Raw genomic sequence first — 21795 nt, forward strand, 5'->3', positions numbered from 1 at the left:
GTCTGAAAATGCTGAAAGAGATGTTGCTTCAACTTAGTAATACCTTCCTGATGGACCTGATCAAAACAAACAAATAATAGACCCAGTCTAATCCGACAAGTGGGGTATGGGGTGTACGCAAACCTTACCCCTACCTGATCATTGCCGGTAATAATAATATCGTCAACATAAACCACCATATACATACAGAGATTTGAAGCAGAATGCCAATAAACACAGAGTGATCGGCTTCACTTTGAGTCATGCCAAACTCCTAAATAACTACACCGAACTTACTGAACCAGGCTCGAGGTGACTGTTTTAGACCATAGCGTGATCAGGGCAACTGACATACAAGACCTCTAGACTCCCCCGTGAGCAACAAAACCAGGTGGTTGCTCCATATAAACTTCATCCTCAAGATCACCGTGAAGAAAAGCATTCTTAAGGTCTAACTGATAAAGAAGCCAATGGTGAGCAACAACCATGGATAGAACGAGACGGATTGGTGCTATTTTACCACGGGAGAGAAAGTATTACTATAATCAAGCCCAAATATCTGAGTATACCCTTTGGCAACAAGGCAAACTTTAAGCCTATCAATCTGGCCATCTGGAGCAATTTTGACTACATAAACCCAATGACAACCAACGGTAGATTTACTTGAAGGAAGACGAACAAGTTTCCAAGTACCACTCGCATGTAAAGCAAACATCTCGTCAATCATAGTCTGTTGCCATCCTGCATGGGACAATGCTTCACCTGTAGATTTAAGGATTGAAACAGAGGACAAATAAGATATAACAGCATAATGGGGTGATGACAGATGGCTTCACCTGTTGATTTAAGGATTGAAACAGAGAACAAATAAGATATAACAGCATAATGGGGTGATGACAGATGATGATAACTTAAACAGACATAATATTGATTAGGATTAAGTATGGACCATATACCTTTTCTAAGTGCAATCAGTGGACTAGGAGGAGACAAGTCTGCAGTAGGAGCAAGGTCAGGTGCATGACGTGAATCAATTGGGCCTGATTCTAGACATGGGCGACGGCGATAAGTCAAGAGTGGTGTTCTTGTGGTTGGGATCTAGGAGAGCAACACTAGATTCCTTCACGGTTAATATATATGTAAGACATCTGTGAGTGAGGATGTAGGAGGTGCTATCGTAAACTCTTCTGGAGTTGGTTTAGGTAAGACCTTAGATGTATCAAGGTGAGCAGAAGAGGTAAAGTAAGGTCGAGACTCAAAAAATATGACATCAACTTACATAAGGTACCTATGAAGATCAAGTGAGTAGCAACGATATCCCTTTTGAACTCGAGAATAACCAAGGAAGACACACTTAAGAGCACAAAGAGCTAACTTATCTTTTGCCAAAGCTAAATTATGAACCAAGCATGTGCTCTCAAAAACACGAGGAATAGAGTATAAGGGTGACTGAGAAAATAATACTGAATGCAGAATCTGACTCTGGATGAAAGATGAAGACATCTAATTAATCAAATAACAAAGCCGTGAGAATTACGTCGCCGAAAAAACGCAGCGGAATATAGGACACAATGAAAAGTGTGCGAGCAGTCTCAATGAAGTGCCTCTTCTTTTTTCTTTGCTACCTAATTCTATGAGGGGTATACGGACAAGATGCCTGATAAATAATTACCCAGAAGTCATAAACTGCTGAAACTGAGATGGTAAGTATTCTAAGGCATTATCACTGCGAAAGATGCGAATAGAAATGCCAAAGTGATTTTTATTTCATCACAAAAAATCGGGAATATAGAAAACAACTCAGAATAATCTTTCATTAGGAAAATCCAAGTACATCTTAGTAATCATCAATGAAACTAACAAAATAACAAAATCCTAAGGTTGAACTTACTTAGACCTCATATGTCAGAATGAACAAAAGAAAAAATAGACTCTGCACGACTCTCAGCGCAACGTGAAAATGTGGCTCGAGTATGTTTTCCAAGTTGACACGTCACAATCTAATATAGTCAAACTAGACAAACATCATCTTCTGAAGCTTGGATAAACTCGGATGTCCTAAAAGTCTGTGAATTAGCTGTGGAAGATCTGTAACTAAACATGTTATGGAGGGATTGAGTGAGTTAAGGTAGTAAAGACCTTGTGATTCGCGCCTTGTGCCAACCGTCTGTCCCGTATTGCGGTCCTCCATAACAAAAAATTGTCAATAAAATATATACCACAATGGAGGGCACGAGTCAAATGACTAACAAATACAAAGATTAAAAGGACAGTCGAGGACATAAAGAGCAGATAGGGGATTAGCTTGTCCAACTCCTTTTGCTTTTGTTTAAACTCGATTGGCTAAAGTAACATTGGGAATAGACTGTAAATAGACAATATATGTCAAAAATGACCTATTAACAAAAATATGTCCATGACCCACAATCCAAGAGTAGTAGACCTAGGAAACACAAGCAAAGGAATTACTAGCAACAAAAGTATCAATATGAGCAACATAGGTTATAGAGGTGTTTGCTTACTTGCTCGATACTGAAGGAACTTATTATACTCCCCTGCAGATAAAGATATCCCATGTTTACCTGCAGTCTTGGTTTGAGCAACTTGAGCATTTTTAGATGGTCGGTCATGCAAAGTGTAACACACCTCATGCGTGTGTCCAAGCTTATTACAATAACACCACTTGGGTCGAGATCTAAAATGACCTCCTCCTCTATTCTCCATAGTTTGGAGGTGCCTGACTTACCACTGTCTGGGATGCGAGAACAGAGGATTCATTTGTCTGTGATGAGATCACTGGTGACCGGGTGCTGTAGCAAGGCTAAGTAATCGAGAGAATAATTCGTCAACTGTAGGGACAATCGGACTAGCCAAAATTTGGTCGTGTATTGAATCAAGGTCATTACCAACAAGTGTAAGAACTAGGAGCATCTTCTGTTGTTGCTCTTGTTGCTTTTCAACACTAGCAGAAACGAGCATCAAATTCTGTACACCGGAGCCCTTGCACCACAACGCAATACAGGAAGCCCAAGCTAAATAGTTTGAACTTCCCATTAAGGGCTCCGAAGTAATCATGAATCTTGAATTCCCGTAACCCGTATTTTTAGAACCAAATACATCAAATCCCAACGACATTGTTGGATTGAAGAAAGGTCTAGCAAAAATATCACGTAATAACAAAAAAAATCAACTGGGTCTTGCCGAAACAGGCGAAGGAAACATCGTTTCTGCCGGAAAAAATTCAAAATGATCGGAATAAAAGAAAATAGTATGGTTAGGCTCGGATTCACTGGACTACCAAACTGTCCTAAAAGACAATTAGTTAATCAATTAACAACTACTCCTCAATCCCAAGCTAGTTGGTCCGGCTATATTTATTCTCTATATCCATTTCATCTGTTTGGACTTATTTCATTCTAATATGGATTTAATGATTTGTCTTTTAGCAAATTAGGAATTCATTTAACTTAAAATTGTATGTCTCATACTTATCCGTGTCTGATATAGGTTAAATAAAGCTAGAACTCAGTAAGCCAACAGGTATAAGAATCTTCATGTATCTCCCCTGATGTTCTCAGACTTGTGATACTCCCCTCGTAATATCATTTTCACCATTTATGTATTTGATATTGAGTTCTTTCTTCTCAAGCACCCATGACCCACCAAGGACTCTCTTGACAACAACATTAAAGTACTTAGGACACTATGACATAAACAGTGAAAGTCACTAGAAAAATTGCGTAACTGCTTTTGATTAGGTTAAAAAAGAGGTTTCACGATGAACCATTTTGTGTCTTTGATCACAAGGAAAATGATGCATGTGTTAGTGCAAGTCCAAGTGAATGAATTTAATTTTAAATGAAGCCTCAGTTTAAAACAAAAGCAGGGGAATGCCTTGAATAGGGGCTAATTTCATAAATGTTTGTGGTTGTTGAGAAAGGTACTTAATGCGAAAGGCTTATGATATTGATAGCAAGACGTCTAATGATTGCATAGTTGTAACAGGCCCTATTTGAACAAACTAAATTCTTATTATTGTCTAGATATCTAATACTTTTTCTTTATTGGGATAAAGGTAAGATCATTATTGATATGAAGAGGAATCTTGCATACAAGGTACATAGACAACTAGATAATTAAAATCTGCAAGCACACATGACTGTGTTGCAAATAGCAGCCAAACACCAAAACAGATTGGAATGTCATGTTTGCACCTATACAAATTCCACTAATACCTACAGAAGCGTTTCTTTTTCTCCTTCCGTGCACTTCTGTTTCTCTCCTTAAGCATTTTCCACATGAATTCTAGAGGAGACACCTCCCATGCTTTTCTTCTATTCCTTTTCCTTCTATAATGTCATTTGAAGAGCAGCTCCTTAATGGTTCTTGGTATTACCATTCAAGCGCAGTAAATGATACATTCTCTCCTGCATTCTTGCACGTGAAAGACCAGCTAATACTAATTAAATTTGTTTTTTCACAAATTTTCTACTGATTGAATGGATTCCTGTGGCGCTCTCCAAATTGAGAAATGTGGAAAGTACCTGTCATAGAGTTCTCACTTTTCCTGCGCAAATTATAGAAAAGCTTTTCCATGAAAATGTTGCCCAATTCCAGCAATCTCTATCTATTATTGATGTTTTGTGCTTGTAAAGTAGTTCCTACAAGGTGAGCTCTTCCATCTCGCAGTCTTGTAAGTTTCTTATTGAAGCTCAAGTCCCTTGAAATTATGCCTTCCACTCTTTGCAATCTCGACAACTACTGCAATCTGCTGGCTGGAGACGTTGAATATAGCTAGATAACATCCACATAGACGGGCGTCAACGCACAATTTCTACTTCCAATAGTTTCCTTTCAGCTCTATTTCCTACTTTAAATCTCACAGTTCTATTGAAATTATCTTCCCTTTCATTGTGCTCCTCCATAATGGTATTCCATATGGTCGCTTTACATGATAATAAAAAAATGTTACCTAAAATATGAACAGTACTTTCATGGACAAAAGAAGTTTCTCTAAACATCATATTTGAAGTATTCTTCAATGCATCATGGTATTCTATTCCCCAAAACAACAACCTATCATGGAACGATGTATTTTCTTGGTTTAAACTTCTTATTTTGATTTGCTTGCGTTGCCAGTTGATGATGCTAGCCATGTTTCACTGTGTTTCTAATTTAAGGCCATTTTTCATTAGTTGGTTGACCTGATCGCCAGTTTTAATTTGTGGGTTTATATTTTTAATGTACAGGAATTATCTTGCATCTATCTTAATTCAAGAGATTTTCCTTACATGGGATCATGATGACTTATCAATGAGGGCAAAAGTGAGTACTTAATTGGATGCTCATATACTTGGTCAAAAATTTCCTCCATCTAGTATTATGCTCTTTGTGAGGAATTTTGTGCTATCATCTTGCCTAGTTCAGGCTTCCGAGCTATACATAAACCTTTCACTTTCTTTATTTGAAGGCTGCAAGAATCCTGGTGGTCGTCATGTGTAAGCACGAGTTTGATATTCGTTACCAAAAGCAAGAGGATAAATTATATATTGCTCAATTATATTTTCCCCTTGTTGGCCAGGTGCGTGATTCTAATTGAAATGTCTTATGAGCTTTGGTGTTCCCTTATCGGTAATGTTGTTTCTTATGCGTCTTGTTCGAAAATCCTTATAATGTTTGAAAATTTCTTGCAAAGCCTCTTGAGTGCTGTACATTACAAGGTTTCTGAGAACATATTTACTGGGATTAAATATGCACTTGACATTAAGGATGTCTGCCTTTCGGTTTTGGTATACTTGTAAAAACGAGCATTTTTTGGCCCAAACATTTATAAAAATTTAGTACTTTATCAATTAGTAATCTACATCTGAATCAGAAATACAACAACAACCACGACCCAGTAAAATCACTAGTGGGGTATGGGGAGGGTTGTGTGTACACAGACCTTACCCCTACCCCGAGGAAGTAGAGAGGCAATAAACAAAGGAGATGCTCTAGCAAGATTTCTGAATCAGAAATCTTGAACGATTTTTCTGAGCTCGATTGACATGTTTTTACCTCATATATCTGCCTCAAGCTTGTGCTTTGCACTTGATGACCTAGTAGACACGCTGAGATTTTCTATGCTTTTCGCCTTTGGTAACACTATAATGTTCTTCTTGCCTTTCATGACATTTTTATACGTGTGTGCAGATCCTAGATGAGATGCCTGTCTTCTACAATCTGAGTACAATTGAAAAACGTGAAGTCCTGATTATCTTTCTGCAAATAGTACGCAACTTGGATGATGACTCACTTGTTAAAGCTTGGGAGCAGAGCATTGCACGGACCAGATTATTTTTCAAACTCTTTGAAGAGTGCTTGATGCATTTTGAGGTTAAAATATGTCTGAACTGCTACATTACTTAACGTTCACAATGCATTCAGCTTGAAGCTCGGATTTCATGATCATTTGGCAACCATGTTGTTGCATCTCTATAATGATGTCAATAGCCAAATAAAAAGATCTTTATAAGTTCGATGATAAAAATTTCTGAGATGCTACCCAAACTTAGTAGTCTCTCATTAGAAAGTAGAAACATAACTTAGCTGGATGACATAAATTAGGTTTTTCGTGGAGAAGGACCCAGTGTGTCATTAGCAGTAGATTTTATCTGGTTTATTTGTCATTCTGGTCTTCCAAGAGAAACAGAATTCACTATGTCAAATGCCTTTTGTTATTTTCCTGATCAAACTGTAGAATGGTGGTAATTGGACCTTCTAACAGTTATGAATGCTTCAGGAACAAACTTAAACTACTATGGATGATGTATGAGAGAAAATGTGATCTGTTTCTAGATTAAAGGTTCTGCCGCATTGCTAATTATTCTAGAACAGAGCATATCATTGGAGCTTCGTGGGAATTAATTTCAACTGGGCAATTTTGCCACTCTAGGATGCTGGTGTATGGTATTATTTGTCTGTTACTAGCCGGTTTGGCTCTGAGGCACTCATTTTGATTCTACATATTTTGCAGCATAGGAAACCTGCTGATGGCATGCTTGTTGGTAGTAGTTCTCGTAGTGTGATGGGGGATGGACCTGCATCCCCAAAATATTCTGACATTCTTTCACCTGCAATAAATCATTATATGTCTGAAGCAGCGCGGCAAGAAGTCAGAGTACGTTATATGTTTCAAAGTTGACCAATTCTTTTAAGATTCATAATCCCCCCCCCCCCCCCAAAACCACCCCCATCCTTTTTTTGTGATAAAACTCTGTCTTCCTTTTCTCTTCTGCGGTGCTCAGTATCTAAGATCTATGCATCCTCAGGGAACTCCGGATAATGGTTATTTGTGGCAGAGAGTCAACTCCCAATTAAGCTCACCTAGTCAGCCATATTCTTTGAGAGAAGCGTTGGCTCAAGCCCAATCTTCCAGAATTGGAGCATCAGCGCTAGCATTAAGGGAATCTTTGCACCCAATCTTAAGGCAAAAGCTGGTATTCTTCTATGGGTTTTATTTGTATTACTTCCTAGATTGAGAAACCTTTGATTGCTCAATTATGATATTGATGCCTATCGCTAGTTAGAAGTCATGAACCTTGTGATTTTCATAACATACATACTCTGACTTTTAAAGAAGTACATTAGTCTCTGTTACTTAATGGTAAGAGAATTTCAGGAACTTTGGGAAGAAAACCTGAGTGCTGCTGTTAGTCTTCAAGTTTTAGAAGTTTCCGAGAAGTTCTCACGGACTGCTGCAACGAAGCACATTGCTACTGATTATGGAAAACTTGACTGTATCACATCTATATTTATGAACGTGTTCTCACGTAATCAACCACTCTCCTTCTGGAAAGCTCTCTTTCCTGTCTTCAACAATGTCTTTGAACTTCATGGAGCTACACTGATGGCAAGAGAAAATGATCGCTTCTTAAAGCAAATTGCTTTCCAAATTCTTCGACTTGCAGTTTTTCGGAATGACAATATCAGGAAAAGGGCTGTAATTGGCCTGCAGTTACTTATTCGGGTAAGGCTTGTAGCTGAGGTTTGTGTACCAATGTTCCTTTTCAATTTACTATTTTGAGTAATCTTTATCTATTGATTGCTAAACTTTGTTGAATGTTTCAATCTGCAGAGCTCGTTTTCTTGTTATATGCAGACGGGAAGATTAAGAGTCATGCTAACCATTACATTGTCAGAGTTAATGTCTGAAGTTCAAGTAACACAAATGAAACCTGATGGCACACTAGAAGAAAGTGGTGAAGCTCGTCGTCTTCGAAATTCTTTGGATGAAATGGCAGATGAAGCTAAGAGTTCCTCCTTATTATTAGAGTCTGGGCTCCCTGAAAATGCACTGGTTGCTGTTCCAGAAGGATCGACAGAAAACCGCTGGTCCTGGTCTGAGGTTAAAGTTCTTTCGGACAGTCTTCTTATGGCTCTTGATGCCAGCCTGGAACATGCACTTTTGGTATGTGTTGACCTTCTTAATCACTGCTTTGATTCCAAATTACTACTATTATTCTGCAATGATATTTTGTCATTGACTCTCTTGAAATTCCCTTGCCACTACTATCTGTAGGGCTCTGTTATGAATGTTGATAGGTATGCAGCTGCAGAGAGCTTTTATAAACTAGCAATGGCATTTGCTCCTGTACCAGATCTTCACATAATGTGGTTACTGCATCTTTGTGATGCTCATCAGGAAATGCAGTCTTGGGCTGAAGCTGCTCAGTGCGCTGTTGCTGTTGCTGGTGTAGTGATGCAGGTATAACTTGATTGGATCACCTTTCCGTTTCAAGTAAGGGAAGGAGAAAGTAATCCTTCTTCACTAATAAAAGACATCTTTTGTTATTTGTTCCCAAGTTAGTGCCAAAAATCCTTTTTTAATCTATTTCCTTATTAATGTAGGATACATAGCATATTTTTCTAGATCACTTGGACTGATCGTCCATTCCCTGAGCCGAGGGTCTTTAGAAACATCCTCTCTATCTTCACAAGGTAGGGGTAAGGTCAGCGTACGCACTACCCTCCCCAGACCCCACTTGTGGGATTACACTGGGTATGCTGTTGTTGTAGGACTGATCTCCAATTTCCATGAAAATGGTTGTGGATTTACGGCTTCGTATCTTGAGGTCTCTTTTCTGCTAAAGCATTTAATGCTACTCAGCAATAACTTGATTTTTCTCTGTTGCAGAGAATGCAATCTTCTGCTGATCATATTAACCTCATTGGTGTGATTTTTTCCTTTCTCGTGTATTCGCCTTTAGCAATACCATTTACTTCAAGTTAAAGGTACAAAATGCAACCAAAAAATATCTTCAACAATGCGTGTTGGGGTCTTTACATTTTTGTTAGAGACTTGTGCAGAGATGTAGGGATAAGGTGGTTTAAAGAAGCATCTCGTTTTAGAGAACTAGTACTAGTTTTCTTTAAAAGACAAATATTTAGTATTTAAATGAAATAGATCGGAATGAATAAAAACAATAGTTGATTGACTGATGCAACAAAATGTAATGATTTCTCTGATCACTTCTATTAATACTTTTTGCATGCAAAACTTGTATTAAGCACTTGATAAAAATGCAATATATGTGTTTTAGTTTATCAACAACTCTACTCTTGATGCATTACGAACCTAGACTCATCCTGGTTCTTTACACGCTAATCTGTAGACCTATATTGCTCAAAACCTTTTTGGAGTTGCCATTTGCCTCTGCTATTCAGAGAGCTAGATTTCATGAAAGATCAAGTCATCTACTTGGTCGTTGGTCTAGGAGAGACCTAAAATAAGTGATTTCTTAGAGTTGAGAAGGCCTTGTTCATCTGGTCGGAATGGTTGCATTATGTGCACAAATAATAAGGTCTATTCTCATTTATTTCAAGAATTATCCTTTTCCAACAGAATTAGGGAGATATCTAGGCTACCTGAGTGATTCTATATGACTCCTTTTTCTCTTGGTGAAGTTTATCTGCTTAACTAAAATTTTGCCTATATGAAGAATGGTAAGTTTTTCAAAAAGAAGTGTTTAATTGATTATGATCTGGTGTTTTTATACAAGGCATAGGCGCTAGAGAATGTTCCTAGGTCAGTTTATATCCGAACATTTTTTAAATATAATATTATATGTGGCGTAAGCAGTAGGCCTATTCATGACATCCCCTTTATCGATCCTCACCGAGATTGGAGGGTTTTCTCAATTTGATGCTACTCTGAACAGGTTCTCAAGTTATTTCCCAGAAAGAGACATTACTTACTGACTTCTTTGTATGCGCTGTGTAAAGCTGTCCTTGTTTTGTCACTGTTATTATTGCCGTGACTTAGGGCCATGTTAAACACTGTGGAATGAATAAGATGAATTGGAATGGAGCATTATCTAATTTCGGTGTACAGCATGAAACATCTTGAAATATTCTATATCTTTACTGGAAGCAAAAATCTGTCTAGGCAATAGCAACTAGTTGAGATTTGCATTATGTTTGGCGTTTGATAGAAGTATCTTTAGTTTGTTTGGAGATTATATGTCAGTGTAGGGATAAGTGTGAGACTTAAAGAACCTCTAGTTTTAGAGAACCATTATTTATCCTAAAAGACAAGTTGTTGAGTGTTAGAGAAAAAGAGGGGCAGCACGGTGCACAAAGTATCCCGCATTCACGCAGAGTCTGGGGAAGGATCGCACTCCAAGAGGTGTAATGCAGACAGCCTACCTAATACAAGCATCAGTGGCTGCTTCCACGGCTCAAACTCATGACCTATATGTCACACAGAGACAACTGTACCATTGCTCCAAGGCTCCCCTTCAAGCTATTGAGTGTTAGAGAAATAGGCATAAATGGTGGGGAGTAGTTATTTAGAATTCATACAGCCGAGCCGATTAGTTTAGGATTGACAAATGGTTGTGTATAGGCTCGAGTTTCTTATGATTAGATTCAGTGTTTTGGAGAGCGCAAAGCGCAAAAAAGCGACAAGGGCTCGCCTCGCTTCAAAAGCGAAGCGCACGCTTTATTAAAGTGAAGCGCAATTCTTAAAAAACATAATGTAAAATTATAAATAATCAAAAACATCAATTTAAATACTTAAAAGTGGGTACTAGGTACCACCAAATCATCCACAAACCATCCACAAACCATAGGACAAGCAAAATCAAAGCTACTAAATTACTAGAAGTCAATCAACATCTTATTCTTCTACTCTTCTTCNATGCTGAAAATATAATAATAATTTTATATGCTGAAATAAAATAATAAATGAAATACAATAATTAAATATATATATATATATATATATATATACAAACGAAAAGGAAAAAAAAAGAAGAAAAAATTGTTCCTTCCCCTGTTCTGACTGTATAAAGTCGAAACAGAGAGAGAAAGAAAGAAGAAGCAGAAAAATGAAGAAGAAGAAGAGTGGTCAACTGGTCTGAAGAAGAAAGCAGAAGAAAGAAAAAACAAAAAAACGAGAAGAAATTACCTGGGTTGGTCTTCGAGGTCGACTGGTCGAGCGACTGAAGAAGAAGATGGAACCCTAGCTTTTTTTTGTTGACTGAAGAAGAAGATGAGCGACTGTCGAGCCTCTGTTTTTGGTCGAAGAGGGTTTTTTGTCAATTTAGGGTCTGTTTTGTCTCAGACCCAAAGTTCTTTTTTTTTTAAAAAAGGCCCCTGCGCTTTTTTCAATTAAGCGATCGCTTCATCACTTTGGTCGCTTCGTCGATTTTTTCGGGGAAGCGTGCGCTTCTGCAATTCGAGTCGCCTCAAGGAACTGGAAGCGAGACAGCATCGCATCGCCTCGCTTCGCGCTTTAAGCGACGAAGCGCTCGCTTCTTTAAACACTGACTAGATTTCTTCCCTGCGGATGTGCTTGAAGTCATCACCTGGTACCGCCTGTTGCCTTTGTTCATCGGTCACTATTGACGCTTTTAGTTACAGTTAACCTAGTTTTCGTAGATCCAAAACTGGTACTAAATGTTATGGTGTTAGATATTGCGGCGCTTGAACTTAGCCTACTAGGTCTTCGATCAACATTGTGTTTTAATTTGTAGAAGTTAAAACATGACAAGATTTGTGTTGATATGATGCTGACATGAATCTGTACCATCTCTCCAGGCCCTTGTGAGTAGAAATGATGGTGTCTGGAGCAAGGATCATGTGAGTGCATTGCGCAAAATATGCCCCATGGTCAGCAGTGAGATCACTTCTGAGGCCTCAGCAGCTGAGGTGGAGGGATATGGTTCTTCAAAACTCACAGTTGACTCGGCTGTAAAGTATTTACAGCTTGCAAATAAGCTTTTCTCTCAAGCTGAGTTATTCCATTTCTGTGCAAGCATTCTAGAACTTGTAATTCCAGTATATAAAAGCAGAAAGGCGTATGGACAGCTTGCGAAATGCCACACAATGCTTACTAATATCTATGAATCCATCCTTGAGCAGGAATCAAGCCCTATACCTTTCACAGATGCCACATATTATAGAGTAGGATTTTACGGTGAGAAGTTTGGGAAGCTGGATAGGAAAGAATATGTTTATAGAGAGCCTCGTGATGTGCGATTAGGTGATATAATGGAGAAATTGAGCCATATCTACGAGTCGAGAATGGACGGAACTACATTACATGTAATTCCTGATTCTAGACAAGTCAAAGCAGATGAGTTGCAGACTGGAGTCTGCTACCTGCAAATAACTGCAGTCGATCCAGTTATGGAGGATGAAGATTTAGGAAGCAGAAGGGAAAGAATATTCTCTCTCTCTACGGGAAGTGTCCGTGCTCGAGTCTTTGATCGGTTTTTGTTTGATACCCCTTTTACTAAAAATGGAAAGACCCAAGGAGGCTTGGAAGATCAATGGAAGCGGCGAACAGTTCTGCAAACTGAGGGATCTTTTCCAGCGCTAGTGAACCGACTCTTGGTTATCAAATCAGAATCTCTTGAGTTCTCCCCGGTTGAGAACGCTATTGGAATGATTGAAACTAGGACAGCTGCATTAAGGAACGAACTTGAAGAGCCTCGAAGTTCAGAAGGCGATCAACTTCCCCGTTTGCAGAGCTTACAAAGGATTCTTCAAGGTTCTGTTGCAGTTCAAGTGAGTGTTATATCTTTGTATATTCTCTATAGTTGTAATAAATCACCTGATTCTTGTCAATTATTCCTGATATTTCTGCAATTTTTATGCATTTAAAGAGCTTATCTTCAGCTGCTCCCTAGTCTAGAACTTGTCCAACAGTGCATTTCATGTTACTTTCGATCTGGTTTTCCTGTTGGAGTTTGCTTATCTAAGTACAAATAAAACTTTTACAGGTTAACAGTGGAGTCCTCAGCGTCTGCACAGCTTTCCTTTCTGGTGAACCTGCAACTAGGTTACGTTCGCAGGAGCTACAACAACTTATTGCTGCTCTTCTTGAATTTATGGCTGTGTGCAAACGTGCTATTCGGGTACACTTTAGGTTGATCGGGGAAGAAGATCAGGATTTTCATACTCAGCTTGTAAATGGGTTCCAGTCTCTCACTGCAGAACTATCACATTATATTCCTGCAATTCTTTCAGAGCTGTAGAAGTAATTTAATTGATATCCTTAGTGTTTTTTTGTATGTTAGTCTGTGTTCCTCCTATGATCTGTTTATATTATTTGTAACGATTTGGTTTCTCTTCAGGTTGGTCTTTGTTCATAAATTAGCATTCGATCTCCATCTTTGTATTTATTCATCCCTTTGCCTTCAACCATACATCATCTGTTCTATGATTCTCAATTAATAGGCTATTTATAGAAACTCTCCAGGTCCTTCATCCTGAAACTATGACTGAACTCAGCAATTTGTTCTGTGATTCTCAATTAATAGGCTATTGATTGAACTATGCGTTCACCTTTACGAGCCATCAAAGATGAAAGAACGCCGTTTATGGGACAATTCTCCCCTATAATTACCCAACTTAACGATTGTTTAGGACTAATTTTTGCATGTTTGGTTTGTTAAGAATAGTTTGATGTCGCTAGTTCAACTGTCCCTCAGAGACAGGGTCGAGTCCCATGACGAAGCAACTGTTGATATTGAAGCAGCTAGCACGTCTCTGAACATACCTATTGACCAGAAGTACAGAGTAAGCAAAGCTACGAATTCCTCAAGAAAGTTGAGTACTAGAAAATATTCTAGGATACATACTTTAGACAAATCATTCTATTTTGATTTTTTACGCAAAGTCAACTACGTTATATTCTTTTATCTTCCATTTGGGAAAGTACCCTACTTGTGATGAGAACAGATTGATGTTGAGAGAATTTACCTAACAAAAGGGAGGAGTTAGTTTTTAAAGAAAAAAGGTCAAAAATGACTAATGGTGCAAAAATAGCCATTAGGCAATGATCAATTGCGTCTGACCGTTGCTTGCCAACTATCTGATTTTAAGGCTAAAAAGAATCTATCTATATATTATTAGAAGGAGTTCGAAATTTTTCTAATGATTTTTTGGACAAAAAATACGTTTTTACTACTAAAAAAAAAGTTACGTAACTACCTAATTGCAGTACTATAGTGCGAATTACTTTAACGGAAATTTAGCCGTTAAAGTAATTCGCAGTACAGTATTGCGAATTAGTTAAAAAAAATAGTAATTCGCAGTATAGTACTGCGTATTATTAAAAAAATATTTTTTTTAAGTAATTCGCATTACAATACTGCGAATTACTTAATCGCAGTACTGTACTGCGATTTCTGTATTAATTTGGCCCCATCAATAATTAACTGACATAACAATAATTCAAACACATAAAACGTAGTATTGTACTGTGAATTCCTTAAAAAAATTCTGCACCCCAAGCTCGGACTTGCCTTATTTAAAAGCGTTTCAATCTTATGAAAATTCATTCAATACAAACTTCAAACTTCCGTTCATACTTCTCTCTTCTTCTTATCAATCATTTTTGTACAATGTCTGAAGAGGCAAAAATAAGGGTTTCATTATATTGGAGGGGGGGGGGGGGTGAGGTTGTGCTGGAGAATAACTGTATGAGGTATAGCTCACCTCCACAGTGTCATGTTAAATTGCCGCTTACTATGGAGTATGATAAATTGGTTTCGTTGTTATGTAAAAAAATGAGTGTGAGAAAGCGTTCGGTTAACCTTAAAGTAACTGGTAGGTTTCCGTATTCAGTGACTCCGCAGGGGTTTGCTTATTATTCTGAGTTTAACATCGAGGATGATGAAACTCTTAGAGATTTTTTGCGGATTTCGGATGAATACAGGGAATTTATTTTAATAAAATTATTGAAAATGTATGTCAAGGTGGAAGACGTTCCCAATAATGAGGGCGTGCATAGTAGGGATAACCCCCAGTCATAGGGTGGTTATTCTGGAGCAGTTTTTGTCGGACAGATTGCTGATGAAAGAGCTTGCCTTGATTTAAACTTGTCACCACCGGCGAATGAGCAGCTACAAAATAATTTTTCGACTTTATATAATCCACAAGACGACTGGTAAACTTCAATTTTACTACGCTTTAGCGATGTTTATTTTATGTTTTAATTGGATTTGTATTAACACTTATATTTTTCATAGGGGGTACCGTCCGGATATGAATTTTACAAGTTATGACCCCGTCCCTAGTTGGAATATGCGTAGTTCTGGAGTATTGGAGCACGGTGGTCCATCCGGGAGTCATCACCAACAAGAAAATATCCATCATGAAACGTCAAGACAGTACGACTTGTAAGTAAAGTGATATAGCTATATCAAAAGTATTTATGTAGTTGGGTAACTTATCATTTTGTTCTTTTTGTGCAGTGAAAACGAGCTTCTTGATGTTCCTGACCTCACACAGTTGCCCATAGACGACGTATTGACTCGTGATTTGGCTGATGCGCAGAGTCAGGAAGATGATAGTGATTATGACAACAATGCGGATGAGTTTGGGGATGACACACCCTTCCATGATGAGGGTGATAATGAGGAGGAAGTGAATGTTGAACCTGAGCTGACGAGGGAGCATGTTCCTCCACCTCCCGCTAGACAAAGAGTGTACGAGTCCCACGTGCTATTTCATGAGCGGAATATTCCCTACCTTGATAATTTGCCAAGTATGCCGAACGTGGATGCCCTCACAAGGGATGATGACGAAATTCGGTCAGCGATGTGGGATGAGTCTAGACCAGCTGTTCTGACAAAGGGCATGTATTTCCCCGATAAAGCTCGCCTAATTAGGGCTGTAAAAATCTACAGTATAAGAGAGTGCCGTGAGATGACGGTAAGTGAGTCAACTACGGAGGTATACAAGGCTGTATGACATAGGTGGTTTATGGGTTGTCACTGGATGTTGCGTGCCAGCAAGAAGAAATCAGGTTTGTGGAAAGTGGGTAAATTTATTAGCGAGCACAGATGTGAAATGGACACATTCAATGAGAATCACTTCAACTTGGATGTGGACTTGATTTCTCTTGTCTTGATTCCATATTTGGAAGTGTCCATTAGGTTCAAGATTAAAGAGTGTATTACAGCCGTCCACCAGGAGTATGGTTGTACTATAACCAAAAGAAAGGCATATCTCGGTCGCAAACGTGCCTTTGAACTTATTTATAAGTCTTTTTCAAATCTGCCCAGGTACATGGCCGCACTGCAATACTTTAACCCCGGGACTGTTGTTGAATGGAGGCGTGAGCGGAGTCCGGACAGACCCGAATATATTTTCAACTATGTGTTTTGGTCATTTAAAGCAGCAATTGATGGTTTTGTGCATTGTCGTCCTGTAATTTCCATAGACGGTACTCATGTCTATGGAAAGTATGATATTAAGCTTTTGATTGCAGTTGCAGCTGATGCCAACGGACAAATATTTCCACTAGCTTTTGCCATATGTGCCAACGAAAGCGAAGAGACGTGGACGCTTTTTTTGAACCACTTGAAGCAGCACGTTGTCAAACAGCGTTCAGGTATTTGTCTAATATCTGATCGGCATGGTGGTATTTTAAGTTATGTACGCCACTTGCCTGAATGGCAAGAACCATAGAATGAAGAGACTTATTTAAATTCGAGACGTGAAGTGATTTTTCAATTATGAAGAAAAAAATACAATAGATAATATCACGTAATTAAAGCCTTAGTAAAATCAAAATCAAATAATATTGAACTAATAAAAGAATTTCAAGTAACGAATAAATAAACTTATTCACAAGAAAAAAAGTTATAAAATTATATAGATAAAACTTATTTGAAATTCAGATGAGAAAGTATCGTTTAAATTATAATGAGAAAATTCATTCAAATAACAAAACATAACTAAAATCATAATAGATAAAGTCCAAAATAAAAAGTTATAGAACAATGAATTAATTTCAAGTAAAGGAGTAACAAACTAATAATCAACTTTCTCAGGTGTAAGAAAACTATATTATCTCTATGTTATATTAAATGAGGTAATAAGCAAGGACAGTAAATCTAAAGTCAAACAAATAAACAAATCACATAATAGTGCAATTACACTGAGCAACAAATAAAGCAATAACAATAATCGAGGAAGAAATGAAGAAAAAATGGTATAAAATATAAAATGATAAGATGTATTAGAATTTCAAATTCAGAAAGCGTTTTTGAGTTATAATGACAAATTTCATATAAAAAATCACGTAACTTAAATCTTAATAGATAAAATCTAAAACCATTTAAAGAGTATCATGCAGTAAAGCATAATTTTAAAAGATAGTTGACTTTAATAATTAAATTTTAAAAATCAAAATTATAATAGAATGTCAAAGGAGAAGAAAAACTATAGGCATATAATACAAAAATACCAATTATTTAAAGAATTGGTAGATTTATGTCACGACCCCACCCCGGTCGTGATGTGGTCCAACACACTGCTAGGCAAGTCCGACCAAATTAATAACCTTAACCATTTTAATCCAGTTCATGAATTAATTAACACGGATAAATTACTAAGTCATAATACTGAAATAGAGTTAAAACATGCGGAAATCCCAAATATCAATACTACTACACAGCCCGAAGAATCTAGTGTCACAAGTCTGAGCCTCTAATACATGAGTATCAACCTACTACATATCGTTCTAAAGAAATGCGGAAATGAAGCAATAAGATAGAAGGGAAGATCAGGACTGCGGACGTCATGCAGCTACCTCGATACTCCCGGATATGAGCTGCTCGGCAGAAAAGTCCTCACTCAGCCTCAGATGCACCTGGATCTGCACGCAAGGTGCAAGGAGTAATGTGAGTACTCCGATCCAGTGAGTAATAAACATAAATAAAGACTGAGAATAAGAAATCCTGAATAGGCACATAGTAATCTATAGATGCAGCAACTTAAACCAAGTGGTATAGAGTCAGTGAACCAATGAAAATAATTATGGAAAATACTGCAACTGATAGGCAAATAAATGACAGTCAAATATGAAATGCAACACGTAGTACGATACTCTCTAGTACCCGTTGCGGTGTGCAGCCCGCTCCATTTATTTATCGTCGACGGCGCTCACTGAGGGTGTGCAGACTCCGGGAGGGGCCCCTTACCGCCCAAGCGCAAAATAAAGCCATCTCGTGGCATCAATTAGGCCCTCGGCCTCATATCAGTATCAATATAATACCGCTGCGGCACGCGGTCCGATCCCATACTCAGTCCAGAATCACATAAGCCCCTCGGGCACAATAATATATAAATATTCAGCCCAAACTTCATTAGAAATATTATTTAAGTTTCAAGTTTGAGAAAAAAAATGGCTGAGTTTGCAAAACAGTATTAAATACTAGGACTGAGTTCAATTATATATAAAAATGGTAAGAAACCAGTAATAGCAATCCCTGAAGGATTCAATCAGTTGGCACGAGGCCCAAATACAGTAATCAGCTCAAATTATAATGATAACAAGTGATATTCAGTCAAATACGCAGTAAATTCATCTATCGGGACGGACCAAGTCACAATCCCCAACGGTGCTCTACCCCACGCTCGCTATCCGGCGTGCAAGTCACCTCAATATAGCACTACGATGTGCAAATCCGGGGTTTCAAACCCTCAGGACATCATTTACATCTATTACTCACCTCAAGCCGGCCAAAATCCTAGCTCGTTGTGCCCTTGCCTCTCAAATGACCTCCTCGCGCGTCGAATCTGACCAAAACCACAACGAATACATCATAATATGCCAATGAAACAATACCCAATCGAAAACAATAGAAAATATCAAAAATTTCGAAATTAGCAAAACCCGAGCCCCGGGCCCACTTCTCGAAAATCAAAATTTTTTACATCAACGGGTTCCTTATCTCGCCACGAGTCTATACATATAAAGATACCAAAATTGGAGTCTAAATGACCCCGCAAATCCCAATTTTGCTCTCTTAAGTTTCAAGCCCTAAACCACCATTTTTGCCCATTAATTACTTGAGTTTTCAGCTCTAATCTATATATTTACACCATAAAATCGTGTTTTAAGTCCAAGAATCCATACCTTATCGAAACCCCTTGAAATCCTTCTTCAAATCGCCCACAATCCTCCAAGTCCGAGTTAAAAAATATGAAACCCTTCAAAAATTCGCGAAGATGAATTTAAGTACCTCTGCCCAGTCGAAACCGCTTCTGCGGTAAAAATCCCGCTTCTGCGGTATTTTCTCCGCATTTGCGGATTCCACTAAAATCTCAAATACCGCATCTGCGGTCAACCAGTCGCATCTGCGACTCCGCAGATGCGGTTCCCACTCCGCATCTGCGGTCCCTGACGAGCCTACACAAAATCGCACCTGCGGTCCTCAACCTCGCATCTGCGAGACCGCTTCTGCGGTCCCATTTCCGCAGAAGCGAAAATACCAGAAGCAGCAAGCGATTTAGAATCTTTCAAGACCAAAACTTCCCGTTAGCTATCCGAAATCACCCCAAGGCCCCCGAGACCTCAACCAAAAATACCAACACCTCCTATAACATCATTCAAACTTGTTCCAATAATTAAAACACCTCAAACAACACTAAAACCATCATTTCTCATCGAATTCAAGCCTTAGTTCTTCAAAAACTCCCGAAGCACACATTCGATAAAAAATCCAACCAAATCACCTCCGAATGGTCTAAAATTTTGCACACACATCCCAAATCACCTAACGGAGCTACTGCAACTCTCGAAATTCCATTCCGACCCTCGGATCAAAATCTCACCTATCAACCGGAATTCGCCAAAATACTAACTTCGCCAATTCAAGCCTAATTCTACACCGGACCTCCAAAAACACTTCCGATCACACTCCTAAGTCACAAATCATCCCCCGAAGCTAACCAAATCATCGAAAATCATATCCGAGCCCTCTAACACATAAGTCAACATCCGGTTGACTTTTCCAAACTAAGCCTTCCTTAAAGAGACTAAGTGTCTCATTTCTTACCAAAACTTCTCCAAACCAACTCGATCACACAAGACACGGTAACGAACCATAAAGAAGCAGAAAATGGGGAAAACGGAGCGGTAACTCACGTGACGACGGGTCGGGTCGTCACAATTTATAACAAGGAAAAAATTAATTTATATTTTTGACGAATTGAAATGAAGATGTACAATAAAAAAACGTTTCAAGAAAAGGTTTTAGGAATAACAAAAATATATAGCTATATCTATATTTTACATTATTAAAAAGAGATAATTAACAAAAATATTAAGTCAAGCAACAAGCTACTAAAACGTCATAATAATAATAATAGTAAAATTTTGTATTAAAGAAAAATGAGGAACTGAAAAGTTATTCGACGACCATACGAATCTTTTTCTAATTTTATTCGATTTTCTTATTAACATGTTTCACTGGATAAAAAAAAAGAGAAATTAAAATTTAATTCAAGCAATATGATATAATATGGTCAAACAAATTAGATCATAGAACATGATTTATATTCTCCGTGCTAGTTACTCCCTCCGGCTTAAAATAAGTGATTTTTTGGCCTTTTTCTTGTGGTCCAAAATAAGTGATTTTTTCAGATTTCAAGAATGAATGAATTATTTTTTTCCTACATTGTCCTTTGAGTAAATTGTGCTGGAATATGTGTTAGGAGTGTTTATGTGAGATAGTAAAGGTTAATATGGTCAATTCCATTACTAATTAATGCTAAAATGTAGATTTCTTAATCTGTGTGAAAATATCCAAAAAATCACTTATTTTGGACCGGAGGAAGTATAGTGTAAAGGTTGAAGAAACTAAAATAAAAAAGTGAAAATTGACCCGTATGGTATTTAATAAGGTCTAGTTTTGGTATAATACTTTTAAAAAATCAAATATCAAAAATATCCTATCGATTTTTTTCAAAATCGTACCAAACTGATCAATGAGCACCCTTGTTGTGCATATTGACTATATGTACGTTTGTGTACTTCAATAGATCGAGAGTTTTGATTCATTTACTCGGCCTAAATTTGAAACTAAGTTGGACTCTCACACCTTTTCGTCATTGTTATTTCTCCTAAAATTGTCTACTCCATCTCATCTTTGGGTCTTTCTTATTACTCCCTCCGGTTACTTTTACTTGGCATGTATATTAAAAATAGATGTTCACTTTTACTTGGCACTTTACGCATATCAAGAGAAGACAACAAATTTTTTTCTGTTTTACCCATAGTATTTATTACTCATTTCAAATCATTTTCTCAAATTCAGTAAAATATGCATCAATTAATATGGGTATCATGATAAATTATACACTTCATTTATTATTTCTTAAGGGGCGTAAAAAGTCAAAATGTGCCAAGTAAAAGTGACCGGAGGGAGTAATTAATGGGAAAAAGATTGAATTTATCTCTGAATTTTACGAAGTTAGTCATTTATGTCCTATGTTAAAAGTTTGCTTAAATCATTTCTAATAGAGCTCTAA

General features: G+C 37.7%; 1 protein-coding gene across 2 annotated transcripts in view; it reads left to right on the plus strand.

Moving 5' to 3' along the window:
• The window catches only part of LOC109233138 (guanine nucleotide exchange factor SPIKE 1), a 57751-nt gene extending 44080 nt beyond the window's left edge, over positions 1-13671 (plus strand). For both annotated transcript variants that reach the window (XM_019398915.1, XM_019398916.1), the window contains exons 22-31: positions 5229-5304; positions 5450-5560; positions 6172-6354; positions 6995-7138; positions 7290-7457; positions 7640-7987; positions 8096-8428; positions 8540-8725; positions 12061-13032; positions 13248-13671. In XM_019398915.1, coding sequence (XP_019254460.1) covers positions 5229-5304; positions 5450-5560; positions 6172-6354; positions 6995-7138; positions 7290-7457; positions 7640-7987; positions 8096-8428; positions 8540-8725; positions 12061-13032; positions 13248-13502 — 2776 coding nt within the window. In that variant the 3' untranslated portion in view covers positions 13503-13671. The remainder of the gene's footprint in view (positions 1-5228; positions 5305-5449; positions 5561-6171; positions 6355-6994; positions 7139-7289; positions 7458-7639; positions 7988-8095; positions 8429-8539; positions 8726-12060; positions 13033-13247) is intronic.

The sequence above is a fragment of the Nicotiana attenuata genome, chromosome 10 (genome assembly GCF_001879085.1).
Source record: "Nicotiana attenuata strain UT chromosome 10, NIATTr2, whole genome shotgun sequence".
Taxonomy (NCBI): Eukaryota; Viridiplantae; Streptophyta; class Magnoliopsida; order Solanales; family Solanaceae; genus Nicotiana; species Nicotiana attenuata.